The 20248-nt window shown below is 38.8% G+C and overlaps 2 protein-coding genes across 2 annotated transcripts in view; one reads left to right on the forward strand and one right to left on the reverse strand.

The window, feature by feature from the left end:
- LOC135164244 (85/88 kDa calcium-independent phospholipase A2) overlaps window positions 1–20248 on the forward strand; it is a 72590-nt gene that overhangs the window by 10958 nt on the left and 41384 nt on the right. Inside the window, exons 2-3 of the mRNA XM_064124412.1 lie at window positions 7222–7463; window positions 19054–19158. The gene's annotated coding sequence lies outside the window, so the exon portion shown is untranslated. The remainder of the gene's footprint in view (window positions 1–7221; window positions 7464–19053; window positions 19159–20248) is intronic.
- LOC135164245 (uncharacterized) overlaps window positions 1–20248 on the reverse strand; it is a 56486-nt gene that overhangs the window by 7419 nt on the left and 28819 nt on the right. Inside the window, exon 3 of the mRNA XM_064124413.1 lies at window positions 4195–4298. Within this exon, the coding sequence (XP_063980483.1) occupies window positions 4195–4298 (104 nt within the window). The remainder of the gene's footprint in view (window positions 1–4194; window positions 4299–20248) is intronic.

Here is a 20248-nt window from a genome sequence, read left to right on the forward strand (position 1 = left end):
ATAATTCAAAAATTTCAATCCTTTAGTATTTCAAACATTTTCTATGAATAATTTATAGAGAATCGCTTTCCACCACCAAAATTCATTCACTCAGACCCTTGATAAATTCTTTTATATTCAAGATCTGATAAAATTCTCAACAGCCTATCAGAATACAATTTGGTGGAGGGAATTCCGATTATACTCTAATCAGTCAAATCTCGGATGGATCGGTATCGGATCCAGTGCTGATTTGAAAGATCGAATCCCAGTATTTTAATCACACACCGATTGCATACGAGCGTTTCCTTTCTAATCTGAAATTGATAAAAATCAGTTTTTATAAATGAGGCGCTTATTCTACCCCCGTTTAAGTTGTCACCCAGGATATAATGGTTTTGTCGACCCGCTGTCTCAGCCATGTGGGACCGAATAATTCCGCATCTGCATCATTCATCACTCGGGAATTCCTATGTAGGCAGTCGCAAAAAAGCTAAGATAAATGGAAGGGATTCATCAAGTGATTGTAGTACAAATTGAGCATTTAAGATAATTAGCTCATTTCTTCCATTTATTTTATTCTTCTCTTTACAATGCTGGTGGCAGATGTTATCCACTTGTAGTTGGTATATCTTCTCCCGTTACTGAACTTGATTTATGGATGCAATACACCCAGGGAAGCATTGAGTGTGAGCGAAAAAAATCAAGAACACGATTTAATAACTCGTCAACACAACATATTGATATTTTGTTTCGAATAATAATTTGGGATCAGAAATTGTTGTCACGAGCACAATTGACATCAATTTCGCATTGATCGAGCTGATGTTCAACCCCTAAATCCCGTTCATTGCCAATATTCCAACAATTGTTACTTAACTGTTCATGAAATTCCATTTTTTTTTCTCACAGTTGATAGTCCCTTGTGAACTATTCACAATTACATAATTAATGTCTTTGTAACAGTGAAACGAGCTAGAGAAATCTTCCCACTACATTATTGAATTCCCCGCCAAGTCAAGACTGACTGCTGCAACACTTACATGGATAAAATTCTTCAAGTTTCATCACTTAAAATGCACTTATTCGTCGAATTAATGCTGCTTTATTTTTATTCCGGCACGCGATATGCCCCCAACTTCCGCATACCGTAGACAGTTGTGCTTGTAACATACGTTTATCCGTGTCCCTGACCTTTCTCATACAAGTACCGAGAGAAGTCATCAACGATCAGCTCATTAAGTCAATTACCAATTCTCGTACAGTCTCTTCAAGCTGGAAACGAGGAGTGAGTGGGAGGGCGACCATATGTTAGACTTTTCCATTTTATATCACTTGTTTTTCTCATGGAAATACCACTTATTTCAGGGTAATTCGTTGCAAAACTTAATTATTGAAATTGAGTTATTTTGAGCCTCATGTATATGTGACTCATCGTCATGATTTCTTCTCCGATGTAAGAGGAAATAATGAATTAATTTTCTAATTTTTTTCTTCTATTTTCCATTTATGCGTTTTCTCGGGTCGTTCCTTCGCTCGAGCAGAATAATATCCTGCGTAAATATAGAAGTTTTTCCGAAATTGTCAGGCATTTCACTGAATAACTCGGCTTTCTATTAAACTCGAAAATAATGAATGGTACAGAACGGCATATTGTCTTCCGCCTCGGAAGAAAAACGACGGGATATTTATCTTCTCAAGCGTTAACTTCGTACAAATGTCAGTTTACTTCTCTGTGATTTGCGGCTTTCTGCAGTTTTGTTAAAACAGCCTCGTTAACAACAATTTAATCGGTCTAATCTTGTCCATCAGTGCATGTCGAGTGGGCGTCTTTCAGCCGACGTCTCACATATCACTTGAGTAGGAGTTATGAAATCGCAGGTGAAATCGATTTATCCACTACAAAAATACACCAGACGCTGATGGGGAACCCAGAAGTCTTAGAAAATGATCAATTGCTAAACGATCGGGTGACCCAAATACTTATAAAATAAAACGAGTTTTGCTTTAGTGATTGGAATTTTGAGTTCAAGTTCAAGATTCCGCAAAAATTACCGAACTCGCAGTTCCCTCACCGATTATGGAGTCAACTGAGAAGTTTTACGTGTCACGGAGAAGATACGTAATGCACCAGAGAAGATCCATAATTTTTCACGAACATTGTCATGTGATTCAGATATATCCAAAATATATTTCGTCAAGTAGTTTTCTTCCGCGCGGGAAGACTCGAAAGATCAATCTCAGTTCACTCAATCACCTTGAACCGATGATAGTTCTCGTTACCTCATTATTCACAAAGTCTTTCAACTTAAATTTTCAAAACGTGAATAAGACTCCTTCCAGATTTTCCTTTCCAGGGGAGAAATTATCGTAGACTCACCATGCAAATGGGGTAGTTGATTGTTGGCTGCTTGTATATATTCGAATGATGGGAGGTGAAGCGCGATACATGGTTTCTCGTCAAAGCGGCGCGCGCAACATGTGCACGCGAACGCGCGTGCCTGGCGTTTGCTGTTGCCCCTTCTCGCTATATACAATCGCTTCCCTCCCCCCCTTTCCTTATGTTATAATGTGCATTCACTATAAGGAGAACTTGAAGCGGTGCACTAGTATCCACTCACTGAAGTTGCACGCTTACATATCGTATGTGTACACACATATTTCCTCAACGTGGTGGCCTAGCGTGGAATTTCCTCGAGGCGTTATGCAAGCAACGTCACGCGGCATCTACGCAGTAGCATCAACATCTGGTTAAGGAATTGCATGTCCCCTGTCGTCGTCAGATTCTTTTTACACCCGTGTGAAAAACCATCTCCCTTATCCGAATCAATGATCATCGGCATTAATCTACTACTTCATTGCAAAGGTGATCTTTGGTTTTGCCTCCATCTTCAACGCTCGTGCCCATTGTAAAAAGCATTTTTTTTCTGTCAATCTCCCCGCGAAGTCGGACTTCGCGCACGCGTCGCGTGCGAATATTGTCGGGACAATAAATGGTTTATATCACTTGGACTGATAAACTATATTTGTAGTCGCGGTTCACTCGGTTAGATCGATTAACCGAAGATCATTGTGTCGAAGATTACCTCATTGATGTTACTATACACACATCAGAGTGACTTGGACTAGCTGCACGGAGAGAAATAGTTCAATAAAAATTACGTGAAAGTTCCGAAATTCTCCAGTGAGAACAGAAGTCTAACAAATACTATGAAGGGTCCAATACAAAGTACAGAGTACTGTAAAAATGATCGTCTGTCATTTCGATCGGACCTTCATATTCGCTTGCGAATTACCGAACCTCTGCGTCATTTGTAATTTATATTTCGCTCTGTATGAATCAAGAGCTGGCGGATTCATAGTAAGCCGACTATTGGCCGCCTCCATTAGGTTGACAAATTCGGCCTCAGGTGTAGTCAAAGAATATCCTGTCCTGCAAATGTCAATAACCACAACAGAATATTTCACATGCACCTCGTGTCAGTGGACTTCGCAGTATAAGTCCCTTTTAAGGACTTCCCGTAATGGATTCAAGAGTAATAAACTCGTGACAATCGCAGAAGACCCATCCAACAATGTTGAATGAAATATTTATCGTCTCGTTTCGGCGAATTCAAACCAACGGCGATTCGAATCGAAATGAATCAGAATATTAATATTCCTATCATGCAATCGATTGTTCTGTTCCACTGACTTGATTTTCCTCAATACTTCTCCGTAACTCATTTGGATTCACTGCCGTTCATCGGGAATACACGTATGGGATGTGGTAGAGCTCGTCGATATGGATCGCCATATTATAATCGATCGATAATGCCATACGCAATGGACTGGCTTCAATGATTCGCCACTTTTGTTGAGGTGGATAATTGAGGTTTCAACAAGGCTATCGTTACTTCACGAGTACTGCATACTACAAAATGGATAAATCCTCGGAAAGACATGTGGTTATGTACAGCTTCGTATCTTTTCATTGCCAATGCCGCATCCACTTCAAGTTCCACTTCGCGATAAATTAATATGGAACAGCAACGCGATTTCCGATTGATTCTCACTAAACGAGGGATCAATCTGCGTTTCAGATGGTTAAGCTTACTTAAGTCCCTAGTTATTCATATTCGTGTGTAGTTACTATATTTCGAAAATTAGATGATGAAATTCCTATAAAATATTGTATTAACTTCTATCAATGACATGTGAAAGTTAATTACTTACGGAGCCGTAGAGCAGACCACAGGAATCCATGCAGAGATACAGACAAGTAGCAACGCCCTGGATCCGTAGTTGCCCCCGAGAGACTGATGTCCTTTGGAATATTGCTGAAATCAGAAAGGGAATTACGTTGAATTACAGATCAATGCTTGTGGAGACAGGCAAAGGTGGGGATTGTGCGATTGAATTTTTTTCACCCCGCATGAGACTGAGGTAGCGATGTCGACGAAGCTCTAAAAATACTCGACAAAATATTATAAATTCCGGATCGTAAGCGTATTTTGCATAAATTGTTTGCTGAATGAATACAAAAGTTGGTACATCCATTCAACAGTCTACTTCCTTTCACATAATAAGTATTATAGTGTCTAAAACTTCCTCAAGAAAATGATCCTGAGTGTCGCCAGACGAGAGACACTTTAGTGAGTGGTGGGGTGATGACAAACTTAGTCGCATTCAATATTTTTCAAATTGAAAGTTGTATAAGTACGAAGATTTATCCGCATATTCAGAATCGATAACTCTTTGAGAACCTGGCTGCCTCGTTTCCCTGATGTTCAGCAGTTAACGACCTCAGTTGTTAATGAACTATGACTGTTCTAATTACTGCGGATAGGCTCGTAGTTCTTTGCGAAGTTCTTCAACTCACGAACTTCCGAAGTTTTTGAACTTGTAGCTAAATTATTTATTTAAACGTATGAATGAAGTATTTTTTTTTGGTTGCGATTGTCAATTTAATATAAAGTTATTCACAATGTTGTCAGATAAATTCTATTGTCAACCCATCAATCGGACACTCCATGATTACCCTCAATCCCTCAAGGGTTCATTGGACTTGGTCATTAAAAAAAAATCTGTTTTCCTAATTTCAGTGAAGTCGGAATTACAACAGACAAATAAGTGAAGTTTCTCGTAAAAATCAGCCACTGAAATCTCTTCTGATTCATTTACGCAATTAGTAACAATGTATGCACTTGAGTTTCATTGAATAGTTGCAGAAAACAAATGGGCTTTGGAATTTCAGGCATTTCCACTCGACGGTACAAAGATAGGCGTCATGCAATATTCATTAGTGATTAATCAGGAGAAATGAGGCAGAAGCCAAAAGGGTGCAATCAGGAATTCAGTAGAGCCATTTCGTTTATCGTGAATTTACGAGAGTATTAAATACGGTAAAAAATACGAATTACGAGGAATTTAGAATCGCAGTTTCATATTGAAATTAAACGAAATGAATTCCTGGATGGATTATACGAAATTCAAATGACGTCATGGGCATCCTGCCATAAATGGAGGTACTTCGTCAGTCACTGAATTTATTATCAATCTATGACGAGGTTGTTTGTCCAGAAAATCAGAAGAGCCAATTTCGAAGTACAATCTTTGCAAAAACTAATTCCTTACGGATATCTTGAACTATCCTACGACTCGCACTGTCTCTGTACACAATAATGAAAATTTTTTTCAAAAAGTTTGGGCAAATTGTCCAAGTTAAAACCATCTTTCATCTGCTCCGCTTGAAAGTAATAATAGTCATTATTCAACAACTAGAAATATTGTTAATTACTGCCGCCGCTAAAACGACACTTACTGGTACATCACCATTTTCTCAATCTTCTGATTACTGCCCTTCGTGTTTCCAGGGGGTATCAGGGACTTGAACATAAAATTCCGACCTCTCTCTCCCTCTCCACTGGCGGAAACTGGTTCATACCAACTTATTTTCACTTAAATAATATTATCCATGTGGTTCTTTTTCCGTAACGACAAGTTCTAAATGTGGAAAAACATTGAAAACTAACTACTTACTGTATGGAATTCCCCATTCATGTCAAAAATATATGCGTTTGGTCGTTTGAGAAACTCTGGAAGGCAAATAGTCGCAACGACTGGGTCATTGACGTCTACCTTAAAGCACCAAACATTTCTCACGAGCTTATTTCACAGCAAAGTTTCTTTTTCATCATAAAATGATCACCGTCAATCAGAAAATACCAGAAAATGATATTGGTGCTCCCTAGGTACATCCCAGTATTTAAAGTACTCGCAAATTTTGGATAAACTTTGAGAGAATGTTTCGTTGAATACAATGTAGGGTCTTGAGAATAATTCAAACTCGTTCGTAAATTTGAAGCACGGCGACGAAAAGGCCACTAACCCTGGGTTATGTCACTTGGTCGCGCCGTCTTCTTCCTCGGCCACAAACAGAAATAGACACCGGTACTGTTCTTCATGCGTAATAAAGTATGTCTGTCCTCGTCGAGAGGTGCCCCATGTCTCAATTGTCTTTGAACATCAATCAGAAACGTCCGATAGAGTCATCACACAACTATTCCACTCGAAGGGACTAAAACTATAATCCCAATATCTCGATATTCCGGTCCCATCACGATTTTTGATAATAATAATTATGCATTCGAGCATCCATATCCCTTCTATCGATTCATCCGATTGGTATATGACCAAGTGCGATATGTACACTTATCTCCTTATTCCACTTAATAACAGAAATCTCGACAAAATACATTGCTCTTGAGTATTCTAAAAAAAAATTTATCAGCATTATAATCTATGGAATTTATCAAGACTCTTCCTAATATGAAATTGAATTACCCTATCAAATGCACACATTACTTTAATTTAATCTGCATCCGCAAGGTACGGTACAATCGCTACCCTTCAACATTCTGACATTATGCAAATACCCGGAGCGGTATTATAATCTTATTCACACGGTAATATCAGTATCGTCACGCATGAACTAAAACGAGGTACTTTCTCAGTGCAGTAACAATCTTCGTACCAATACATATCGGGATGAGAGATATAATAGCCTGGAGTGTAAAGTAGAGACTGGAGAAAATTCAAGTATACTATTCAGCATCACAAACGATCCGACATGTATGAGATACCGATCTCGCTCCCGACTAATTTGTGTTGCTAAATGGCCTGGCACAACTCGCGCCAAAACATTCTGTATAGAGATCATTCTAATCTCCGTGTGTTCTTTCATTTTAATTTTTTTTCCAGATCCGACTATGTAAATTATGTTGCTGAGAGAGTTTTGCAAACATTCAGCGACCCCCTGGACCTTCGGCCTCGGACCCTCTGCCAAAAAAAAACATTTCAGGACATCTTATTCTCCTTTTCTGGTTTCTTCCCAATGTGAATGTATAACGACGATTGTACGATGTGTGGCTCAGCGTGGTGTCATGCATCGTTGAGGCCCGGAGAGGATGAGAAGGAACAAAAAGGAATCACACTTGGAAAAGGTATGAGCACAGTTATAGCCCTTAAGTCAGGAGATGTAATAAACGCTGATTTAGATGGCGCATCAGTATCCAATGGAATGAGGAATAGTGACGTTAAATATTCGTACGTGAGAGAGTGGCTCCCGGGATCAACTAGCAATATTTCCAAAAACCGTTTAACTCGTCTTTGAAATTCAGAAAAAATTTCACTGTAACCAGAAGGTTTTTGGAAGCCACTTACTTTTTTTTGTCTCTCCAAATGACATTTCTGGATAATCTTTTCTCAATTTCTCACTTTCTCAGTAACTTAAGACTAAACATGATCGTCGATCTCACCCTGACTTACTTTACTTTGATATTATCACATGGGTGGATCTCATTAGACATGTATACACGTATAATAATCACGCGTTATCCAACTCACGGTAGCTCGCGGTATGGAGTCGACCCGGGCTATGTTAATGCCCCGCTGTTCCTCAACGCGTTGGTCGAAGAGGGATCATCTTCACGGAATCTCCTGATCACCTGCGCCCCAAGCGCGTGTTGAAGATCACCCAGGGAGGTCCCGCCTAATCCGATAATCTATTACAAATACGTTCTTTTCATGTCACCAGTGGCCTATCGTTTTTCTATTATCGATAGCTTCTTTTCAAAGCCTTTTCCATGTGCCTTCCTGCAAATAGCTCATTACAGAGCGTAATTGCCTATAAGAATTCTAGTCGGACTACTGGACAGAATCTATACCGTAAAGATAACTATAGAAAATATAAACGTAGAAGAAGCATTGGAAAATCAGACAAGAAATTACCTACACGATCTGAAATATAATTTACCTCGCGGGTCCAATGAATAACAATCATGTTGGGCAATCAGAGTGTCTGTTATACCTCCCCCCCATTCATTTGATTTTCTTCCACCTTTATATGTGCTCTTATTGAGCACCCACCCCCGCACTCACTTATTCGTGTTTTACCCCGGCCACCTACTCGTTATGTCGATCCGTCTTGTCGATAAACACCGAGTGATTTAGCATTCGTACGTGCGGTCGAAATAACTTGGACCAATGGTGAAGAATAAAAAAGTACGAAACTTTTCTGGCTAACTAAGGACTGGGGGCATAAATTATTTCGATGAATTAACTCTCGAATTTAAAAAACCATCCGAAAAACCGGATACATCGCTTCCAGTGCATTATGGGGTGTGAAAAATGCTTAAAGTCGATAAGCGACGTGGGGCCATTAGTGTCTTAATTAGAACTGAATTGCATTCATATTGCAGTTAATCTTCATTATTATGTTCATCTGCTTGATCAGGTTGTGTGAAATAATTAATTTTGGAGCAGTGAATTAATGTTTCAACACTTGGCGAGAGATTATCAGTCTAAGATGACAGATTTTCTTATGAAGAAAAATAGAATTGCTCTAGTCTAGAATAATAATTAATGGTCGTCTATTAATTGTTATTAAGGGACGAAATTCTTCCACTCGGCACTAAATCAACATACGAACTGACGATGATTTTGTAAATAAATCTAATTTATCGCTTGTTTTTCAGACAGTTTCTCGTGAAATAAATTAAAATAGTTTTCTACCCCCATTGTACGCACGTATGAAAGTTAATTTAATGCCGATCGTTAAAGTGAAACGCAACGTTCCCTATGAAACATTCAAAATTGAAAAAAATTATTTATCAATCTGAGTTTAGTGGTTGTGATGTCAAGTATTTATCGATAGAAATTGGTACCTACGGTGCGTGCCACTACTCGATCATCACACCTCATATGACCACCCCTTTCTCAATCTACATTTCACGTATTCAATACACTTTGTACTTGGAAACCGGTTCACTGTAAAATTGATTACGTTCTGGCCATTTGTGAAAATCGAGGTGACAATTTGTTGTCAGCTTCATTTTATCATTGAAAATCATCATTATAAATTATCTGTAGGCCGTCTTCACCGAAGGCGAAACGGATAATTTTATATGCGACACACGTTCACCAACACCATCAGTTTATGTTTCACTGGAATATTCTGGAACCAATGCTTTCTCCGCGATAAATTCGCATCACGGATAATCACAGTTGAGCACCCGGCCATTAATGTGGAGACTAATTTCATTCGGTGGAGATTAACAATCACGGCGGACAACTCTCAGGGTGAAGTTCCAATAGAATTGGGGTCCTGGGATGGTACGATAGCTGAAACGGCCGGACCGGCGGGGGGATGGGGGGATTTTTTTAATCTCAATTTCATGAGATACCGAGTCCGACGTCGAGCGTATCATTTTTCATATTTTTTACCATCTGGTGTGAAGAACTAATTGAATTGAAGCCATTCGTTGTCTTTTTACACGAACGTATGGTGAGAAATTTTTGATAAAAATTACTCTATCCTTGTGTGGGTCATTTCTACCTCATTTAGGTCCCGAAATGTAGCAGAAATTAATTAATGATAATTTTATTTTATTCTGGGTTACATAAGTTTTATTCTGATGAGACGAAAATTATTGCTCCGCTGGAGTAACAATTACTGTACCGCTAGGGTAAAATTTGCCAGAGGTTTTAGAATTCAGGGGCGAAGTAATAACACACGATAAGATGACCCATCTCTGAGTTGAGCTTCTCAGTAACATAATGACATTTTTCACATCGAAGAGTATCTTCGCATGAATTTGCATAGACGTAAATAATATTAAAATTGAATGGCAATAAAAAAATATCGGTAAAAAGTAAAATCTGCAGAGCAACTTTCCCCTCCTATTTGTTTTTCTCCTTTACAAAAATTAATAGATAAATAGATAGGGCTGTTTGGCCATCTGAGAACGAAGTCTCGATTTTGAATGGCAAACTTGAATCGTACTGCGGTTTACTCCTGTGGTTAATTCTCGTTTCATCAAGTTTTTCTCACGCTAGTTCTCAATCGAAAAGTTGTCCACAAAAAATAAATTGATGTTTACCAGGTGAATAACCTAGATACTCCAAAGAACTGAGGAAGTGCAGCTGATTATAAATCGAGGCTTCTATTATTTCATCAGAGTTAGAACCGTTTTATACTACGAGAAAAATCGGCTCTTAGGAGAAACATTTAGCTCTTTATTCGAGAAACGTGTTTCTTGTATTCAATCCAGTGAGTTCATTATCTACTTAGGAGCGATCGGGTAACATATTAATGGACGGAATTAATCATGTTTTAATATAACAGGATTATTCTATACCGTGGAGGGATGAGTTTTGAAACAGGGATGAGTTAATAGACCGTCACATTTTTACACTAATAATAAATTCACCTAGTTTTTCTATTAATTTTGTTTACCTCATCTCTTTACCTTCTTCATAAGATAAAAGAAAATGAAAGAATATTTATTGTGACTGTTGGCGCTCAATAATAAATAATCGTGGGAAGTGATTGATCATCGGATATGAGTTCTGCAATGGGGAGTGCCACTGTATTTTTTCTCGGGGGTATTAGGGCATGATATAAACAAAATTTCTCCATCGTTAAATGCTCGAATGATTTGCCCGGTTATATCCAGCGTAGCGGAAACTTTTTCACTCGTGTTACGACCTCATGGGGTCTGAAGTCACTCTTCGGTGTCGAAAATAATTTTTTTTCCTTCCGCTATTTTGCAAATTAAGTTGTTTCGGAGACACTACAGTTTCCCAGACACTGTAGTTGAAAAAATTATTTTTCCCGAATTTTTCCGAGCAAGTAATTTATAGTCATTTATGAAAAACGGTGCGCGCGTCCTTCTCTTCACACGGTAACCAATCTAGGATTAATTAAGATGGAGACCAAAGTATTTCTTGAAAGTATTATTCCGTGAAGTCTCGCAGCATCACTGGAAAAATTAAAACACATACTCTCGAAAATTTGAACACTAGATGTAAAAGGACAAACGCATTGATTATTTTCATCTTTATTACTACAACTTTCACTAGGCAATTTCACACCTGAATTGACTTGTGCATGTTGAATAATTTTCCCTCCTCTTTTTACGATTATACGTATTCTGATCGACAGATCAGTACCTCACTGACAGGTCGCCTATAATTTAAGCGTGATATAACTGTCTCTCAGCACTCACTTCCGTTCCGCCGATTATCGCACTGAGGTCAAGATCAACCCTCCGACAAGGCTGATACCCCCTGAGTTTCAGCACCTCCAGATTTTCTCTATAAAAACGGACGAATGTCTCTGATATTTGCTCTGAATAATGCGGTAAAACTTGCTCTGATATTTATATCAAATTCAGGGTCCATTCATGAAAATTCCCTCTGTTGTGCGACGCATTCATTTGAAATACCACACCTTTTAACTCAAGTGCTGAAACCATTCGCCGGTTGAGATATACCACTGGTTGAGAGATAATTCCACTTCGTTCGAAGTACACCAAGAAGTTGTAAACGAAACGACGCACTTGAGCTCTCGCACTCGAGAACTTTATGTTATGTGTTCACGAGAAAATCAAAGCCACGTGGCTGTAGTTTTCCATTATAGATTTTCTAGCGTTCCTCCGATTTCCCAATAAATTTTCAACGTCCCTTCAGTTTCCCGTTTGTACAAAAACAGTTTCAATACGTCATCTCTCCTTTTCGTCTGTTATTGATGAGACGTTTGAGCAAAGTGGAAGAATAAACATATTAATTGTGAGCACGAGGGGTTAAAGAAAGAAAAGAAAACTAGATCTGTGGTTTATGGCCGTGTAGCGAAGTTTATCAAGACATCCCTGGGGTTCAAACATTTATTTTTATATATTGTTTTTTCCTCCTGTCGTGTTTTCTCAACTGTGCTGGGGTCCTAATACCAATCTGGGCTATCCTCTAAATAACAGCACGAGACAATCCAAAAATTTATGTTCATCCTTGAAAAAAAGTTATCGGAAGTATGTAAATTGAAATGCTCGCGTGGGCATTCGCAGAGATGAAAATGAGAGGAAATAAAGAATATAAAAAATCATGGAGGGAGAGGGAGGGAGGATGAAAGGCGCCAGAATCGTTGATTTGAAATCTCTTCGTGTGGTGAAGACGTCTTAATCTTCGTAATAAACGAGAGCTTGTGGCTCGCTGCTTGGTCATTCAGAAGTAAAAGTTGCCTGGTTAGTGGATATTCACGATAATTCTGGTGGGAATTTTTGACGATGTAACGAAATGTAAGTGAGTAAATTTGTTGTGACATAATTAGATCTGCACACAGAGAGACAAGTTGGTACGGTAATCTTGCTCGAGGAGTTTTGAGATGTCCCATTTACCGTGATTTTATCGGAGTTAGAGAGGATCACACTTCAACGCGAAACAACAAAGAATGTTGCAAATATGATGAGTTCGGTGTTCTGGTAATTTTCTTGGCATAATTCCCAATATTTGTATACAATTTATTTAAGCGTTAAGAATCCCCACGTCTGGGGAAAATTCGTAGTCTGTGATTGCGGGGGAGGGCTAATTTGGGCTCGATTTAAGTGTGCAGCTGAAAATAGAATGAAAATTCTGACCGAAATTTACTACCGCAGTTGAAGATCAACTGTCCCACTAAATTCTGATATTCCCCAACTGGTCCAAGTTAATTTCATTGAGTCGTCTCGGAGTTCGAAACACCGATTTCCAAGAATACGGCATTGGATTCAGTGGCAAAGTGGAAAAACGACATAAGTCACTGTAACTTTACAATAAACATCTTGATAAATGTCTTTGATCTCAAGGGGAAATAGGAGTAGTTCATGGACAGTTTTTTTGTTGAGGGAGGCGAGGGGGACGATGAGAGCTATAAAAATTCACGTTAAATATCTGACATCTCCCTTATGTTATTGGATTTCTCCCAAAAGCTTGATAACAAAATTTGCCACAAAAAAAATGACAGAGTATGTCATTCTATTCACTCGGATAATTCGATCACATTCACCTGGTCAGTCGATTATAATTAGATCCTCTCAGGAATGAGTAAACATCGGATACAAATAAACGTTAGTCATCTCGAACAAATGATTTCCGCAAACTACACTGCAGAATCCGTTACAGATGTGTGATCTAACGATGCTAATTTCGAAAGTAGCAGTGAGCACTTTGAGGCAAACTGCACATGTATATTAGAAAATCATAAACATCTGTCATATTCCATCTGCTAAGAAATAAATTGTCCCACGATAAGTCAACTTCGACTTCATCTCTGGCTCTCGCATCGCGAACGACCAATGTCTTCGATGATTCTGCTGTCCAGGTCATGTTACCACATTGCGCAATAAACCCAGAAGTACGATCTAAACCGCATGTTCTACTTGTTCGACTTTTGCGATCACCAGCGCAATGACACTCTGGTTACGAGTCAAAATTCTGATTAAAATTTTCGAGAAGACCGAGACTTTTCCGCTGGCTGTTATAAGCACTTGATTACTTGGAGTACTTGAGGGTGGAAGGTAGCGGGTGATAATAAGTGGAGGGAGTAAAGTTCAAGGGTATCATTGATCAGTTAGCAAAAGTAGAGAATGCGATATTGTTCAGGATCGTTAAATTCATTCATTTAATTTCACTCGTACCTTAAATTTTTGTCGCCTCACCAAAAAATTGTCGTCATCTTTGGGATAATTGCAAAATTTCTTAACTTTCCAATTGGCCCTGAATATTCCCGATTTAATTGAAACTCCAAATGAGTTTCGTAAACATTTTTCTCTCCTGCTAAAAAATACAGAATTTGATTGGATTTTTTCTTGGAATGTGAAGTTTCATGATTTTATTCTGTCTGAATCGAGTTAAACGTCACTCTGAAAATGACCAGTTAACCGTCCCTGCAATTTCATTTTTTTATTCCACCAGTGTAACGACGGAATTTCAGGCTCGCACGGCGCGTTCATATCCACCGTAAAACTGAAGCTCTCGGGGCATTTAGCAAACAATATCTGTCGACGTCAGTACGTTCCAGGTATCAAAGTAGATGCCACAGCCCTAACCATCATGTCTTCCACTTAGTGAAATTTTCATTAAATAAACTCGGCAAGTTGCGGGACGTAATGGACTGTGGTACATTAACTTCTTCCTGACATTCACATCATAATGAGTATTTTTTCGTATCTAAGGCGCGAGACAAACGCTTGTGATATTTCCCCAGGGTAAATAGTTCGAAAAAAAAATTTCCAGAGGTCCGTTCACTCGTTAGTTTGAGCGCAGTTTGAGGGCGGCCGTGATACGAAAAAGTGGACAACCGAGTTGAATCCGGTGGCTACATGTGGAAGATGAGAGCCGAAGGGAAAAATGCCTCTATGAAGGTAACAAATGTCTTCCCGTGAGTCTTGTACAGCTTATGTCGATGATGGACTAGAGATACTGAATGCCAATGGGCACTCGCGTGTCACTCTCTCCTTCCATTTTTCTCCCTTCTTTGCCCACCGTAATCCCCCCCTCATATTTTCTACGACGTTTATCGCACATCTGGGAATTATACGTACAGAAGCTGTAAAATAAAATAATTGTACACTGAAGTTCTTCGTGACCCTTGATGATGCTTACGTCTAGAGAGGTGGAGTGTTCTTGTCAATTGTTTTGACAGATTCCATGTCATAAGGCTTTCCACTTCCTTCATTCTGTTGACTAGACGTGAGAATGTTGTGATAGCTGTTATATTCAGCACGTAAGATGATAAATGGGAAATTTCTAATCCCCTTCTCGGGTGTTAGACGTTCTAAGCATTGACTCTGTCGGTGACATATCCTAGGGAGCATAATGTTGCTTTGTAATGTACGCCTACGGTGTACGTTCTACACATCACAAATGACATGAACGCAGGATAAATAGGCTGATAAGGCTGTTCACTTATACTCCACGCGTTGATCATTGGACAGAGTCAATGATCCCAGCAGGAGATTTTGTATTTTTTGTGATAGCATGAGAGAATCACATTCAATATTCACCCGTGATCCACGTCTCAAAATGGAGACGATGCACGTGAGGTAATTGATGAGACGAAAAATTTAAAAATCAAAATTATGGTGAAGGTTATGGGACATGTCAATGGGTGGAGTAAAAGTAAGCAGCTAAGTTACAATAGGATTCTCTTCTGATTTGAAGATAGAATCAGGGAGAAGCGGATTATTTTTTCTTCATCCCACTCTAAATGTTCATAACTTTCCGTATTTTACTGTTATTTTAATTCTCAAAATTCTACACCTTCTGAAAGATCCAACAGGCGCCAGAGGGACTTCAATCGTGGCGAATTATTCCGATGAGGGAGGATATTCCGGTGGTTCGTATGATGGCATGCGTAATACCCTGACTAACGATCAGGCCTTCTATCTTCCAAAGTACCTAAGTATCCAACCGGGCGTAACTTGTCACACCCTTCACGTTTTCCCTTGCACATACACGCCGGCCTCTCGGCCTTCGTGACATCATAAGCCGTCTTTTGCTTTACGATTTGGGGGACGAGGGCACGCCAGCTGGATAGATTTACTCGATTATTTATTGGTGAAACGTGATACGCGGGGGAAACTGTCTGGTTAATTTCAACAAGTAATTCATTCATTTTGAATACTCAATTCCAAAGTTACGTGAAAATTGCAAGTAGTTATTATCAGCCGAAAATTTTATTACTCTTTTTATTTCATAAATACGGACTGTCGAGCCAGGTGTCGAACAAATATTGTTCACCTCGAAGGCATCTTAACGAGAGAATTACCAAGTATTCATTACAATTCAGTCGCTAATTGCCAATTAATTTCTCCGAATACTAAATGGAGATATTTCAACAATGGGATTCATCAATTAATTGAAAACTTCACCAACTAATTCACCACATAATTCTCATCGCGTAGTTGATCCCGCCCCTTTGAACGGACCCGTAAAAGTTCCTCACACGTTATGATCGCCGTTTTGGATCCGGGAGCCAAATGGCCAGGGAAGAGATCAATGAAGGGCAAGAGTGCTGATAACTGTTTGACAGAATCAATGGGTCAGCCGGCTTCATTGATACCACTCTTCCCTTCCGTTACGTTCAACGAGTTCAATCGCTTGACACTTATCGATCGAACGAACGAGGCCAAGCACGCTAAAGTTCACTGAACGGAGGCATACACGGAATTGATGAGACCCACTGTCTGATAATGAATATCATTTTTAATTGCTCTGCAATTTTTTCTGCAGCAAAAAAAGTATTTTGAGCGGGGAAAAAAAATTAAATTAAGAAGTGCACGCAATATCACTGGATAAAATCAGTGAACATGCTCAGAATTGCCACAAGGATTCATGATTTTATCTCTCTTTGTAATAAATCATCTGAGATTCTTTCGGTAAAAGTCACGTACACCACATGTACTTCGTAGACATTTTTTATTTCATTTACTGTGGAGAAGGGGTAGAAGAGAGAGACATCAACAAATTTACGATCACTCCTACTATTGTCCTCTTGTTCGCCTACTTAAGTAGATTTAAGGAGATATAATTCACGGACGAATATAGCTTCATCCGAAAAACCTGTTTGAAATTTCAATTCAAATTAATTTAATGGACATTTCTATGTTCATAGTCATTGACTCGGCTTTTAAATGCCTCACATACGTCTATATATCATATAATTATTTGGTCACGTACGAGCGCGCGAGACAACACGCGCCGTCAGCTCGCGGAAAATTATGCAATTTTTCTGACTGAATCAGCTACGTCACATAATTGGATACGTGATAGATGGCATGAAGGCATTGGCACAATGGCATTCTCACGTCTTGAGGTGCACACGCTATTTCAATGACATTGACACTGAATCCTCCTACGACTCGCGTAATAATTCACATTCAGTCAACAAGTGACTCAGTATTTTCATTCACTAGAATGATTTGAGATTTAAAAGAAGGAAGAACAATGAAAGTTTTAGTATATAAAGTTAGTTATACACTAAAGATAATAAAAAATATGTCAATTAAAAAAAAAGCACCGAAGTAAATAATCTTCCAATTAATAGGATTTTATCAGACCCCTTCATAGCTGCTATCAACAAAGTTGCAACTATGTAGACTGTGCTTATGGAATTGCATAGCTGTGCACTTTATGCCATATTAATTGGTCGTAACAGTGATAAGGCTCATGTCGTGTGTGTTATTGCCTACAAGGCTGTTGCGCTACGAGGGGATTTCCATACGCAAGACTACGTTTCGCCCAATTATCTATTTCACGTACAGAATTAATTTGCGTTCTGTATAAAAGTAATAAACATGGAATTTCGAAGGGTGACACTGTCTATTTCTAATTGCGCACAGATTCTTGCCCTCGGACGAGCAAATAATGATTTACTAAGAGATTTGTTTTTATTCTCATTTATTGTATGATGATGATTATCTGAATTAAAAAAAAAACTATGATTTCTTCTTCGCGTGTTGATCGTTTGAAATCACACATCAAGAGAAATCAACGTCAAAAATCAATTTGCGAGATCGACAAGTTCAATACATCGAAATTGACGAGCATATCGCGAGCCTTCACGAGTCATAACGAAAATCAATCGTTTCCTATTGAAGCCTCCGTTAACATAACCGAATGATACATGTGATTTTATTTTTTCATCTGATCAATGCCACACACGATCTCACCAGTTGTACCTTTTCAACCCGATCCGTTCGAAATACAAATGTGCCGTGACTATTATGAAATTGATTGTGCTCGTGTTGTCAAGTTGGGTAATGTATCACCCTTTTATTCCCACGTTGAAGGTTCCTCTTCAAATGAACCGGAGGATGAGAAAAGTCGCAGAGTGCGTAGGAGCGGCCAGATTGTTCAATTGATTCCCGTGGTCGAGGTTATCGATCCTCCTGTCAGAGGCATCAGTCATGATTTAAGAAAATTAGAGCTTTACACTAAGCCAATGATTATGAGTTATAAGAATGAACAGTACAGATAAGGGCGAATACCAAATTTTCAACTAATTTATGGTTGAACATCTCTTTCGTTTTATGGCGCACGGACGTCCGGGATATTTCAATTACAACGGGTCGGATTAATCACTAGACTAGGTTCTATCTCATGGGTTGCAGTTGCCACGGTACAACAGACGTGAATAGAAACTAGCTCTTGTCGAGATATGAATAGAAAATATTTTTCTGAAGCCATTTTTTATTCATGAACATACGACAGAAAATAATCAATTCTCATTGAATATTTTCATGGATTCTTTTGAAGGCACTAATACCCGAATGTGTAGTAATTTTTCGATAACGGAATTTAATCAGGAAAATGCAGAGACTGCTACACTTTTTTTTCGGAGCGTTCGCTAATATAGATCTGAATTAAAAAAAAAAAATTATCACATCGTCACTTCAATTTTGCAAACCATTTCCGTAATCGGTAAGCAAATTTGACTTCCGTAACTTCAACTGAATATTTCACTCCGTGTACTTGAATGAATGTAATCAGGGCAATTTGCCAATATCCCGAGAATTCGGAAACGCGCCAAGAGATAAGATAAAACCAAAGATTACAGTATTACCATAATTTGCGTAGGAGAATGATAAAAAAGCGGTCATAATCCGAGATCTGGAACAAGTGGAGATAAAACAAGCATATGGCACAATAGAAAAATGAATGAGATTGATAAATTTCGTTCCCTCAGAAATTTCAATTGTCTTTCTTTCTTTTCCCCAGGATGAAGCAGCGGATCAGTTGGCCCGTTTTATTTCTCATGTAGCAGCGTGTGTGTTCCAGGGATGCAGACTCCACACGAGATGGTTTATTACCACGGCAATTGAGGTAGGTCAACACTCAAGTATTACAGAGCACACATAACCCCTCGTGTATCCGCGAAAGACTATGGTTTTATCTGTTAAATTCACGCCCACAGCATTGGCATCACACGTTTCCGCATTCGTGTAAAGTCGTTATTATCTTTGATACAATTATATTGTACAGTTTAATGTACCCGGGATGTATATGTATATATATATATATATATATATATCTGTACGTTCTTTTTTTCGACCAATTGCGAGTGCGATACATTGGCGTTATCGAGAGGATGTTATTGACTGAACACTAGTCCACTTAAAACGCGGGTTTTTATGAAAAAAGACTTTCCAGATATGTCTATAAATTCATCTATCAAATTACTTAGAAAATTGTATCTCCGGATTGAATCTTCATACCATTAATTAAACTCCCTACCATCGGACATGCCGGATCCACATCGGTTTCAATGAGAATCCTTCACCATGTGTTCTTCCTCGACCTCCCTAGTGTGTTACGCTCCTAGTGAAAAGTCGCATTAAGAGCAGTAATCGCGTGACCAGGTGTAATTCGCAGGCTGGCTCTTGCATGAAGTATACGTGTTCTCTTCCATCCAGGTTAGAGAATATATTTTTACGAAAGAAACTTCGTTGAAGGAAACTGAAGTGGGAGGAGTAGAATGAAGATAGTGGCTTCGATGCTACGTGATGCGTCGGTTGTAAGCCCATAACCCTTTGAACTCAACTGCCGCCTTGAGTTCCGGCTCTGGCTAATCACATATTATAATGCTGGGTTGATAAACTACACATTCAATTCTCAATAGCCAACCGCTATACCTTATATTCACCATTTGGATACTCGTAGTGTCCTATCTGACATTGTAAAATGGCATTCATTTCTCCGTGTTCAGTGTGGAGAGAAATGTACGAGAAAAATTACTGTGCGAGCACAGTAAAGTGGGAAAATATATGATGGAGCATAGCATAAAGTATAGTTGTAGTTGTGAGAAAAATTGGTTGAGTTTTAAGGGAAGTTGCAAAACAATTAATCATTTTACCAGACGACACTGTAATTTTTGTTTCAATTTCTTCTGAAAATTCCTACAATTCTTTCCGAA

This window comes from Diachasmimorpha longicaudata, chromosome 7, assembly GCF_034640455.1.
Source record: "Diachasmimorpha longicaudata isolate KC_UGA_2023 chromosome 7, iyDiaLong2, whole genome shotgun sequence".
NCBI classification, from domain to species: Eukaryota; Metazoa; Arthropoda; class Insecta; order Hymenoptera; family Braconidae; genus Diachasmimorpha; species Diachasmimorpha longicaudata.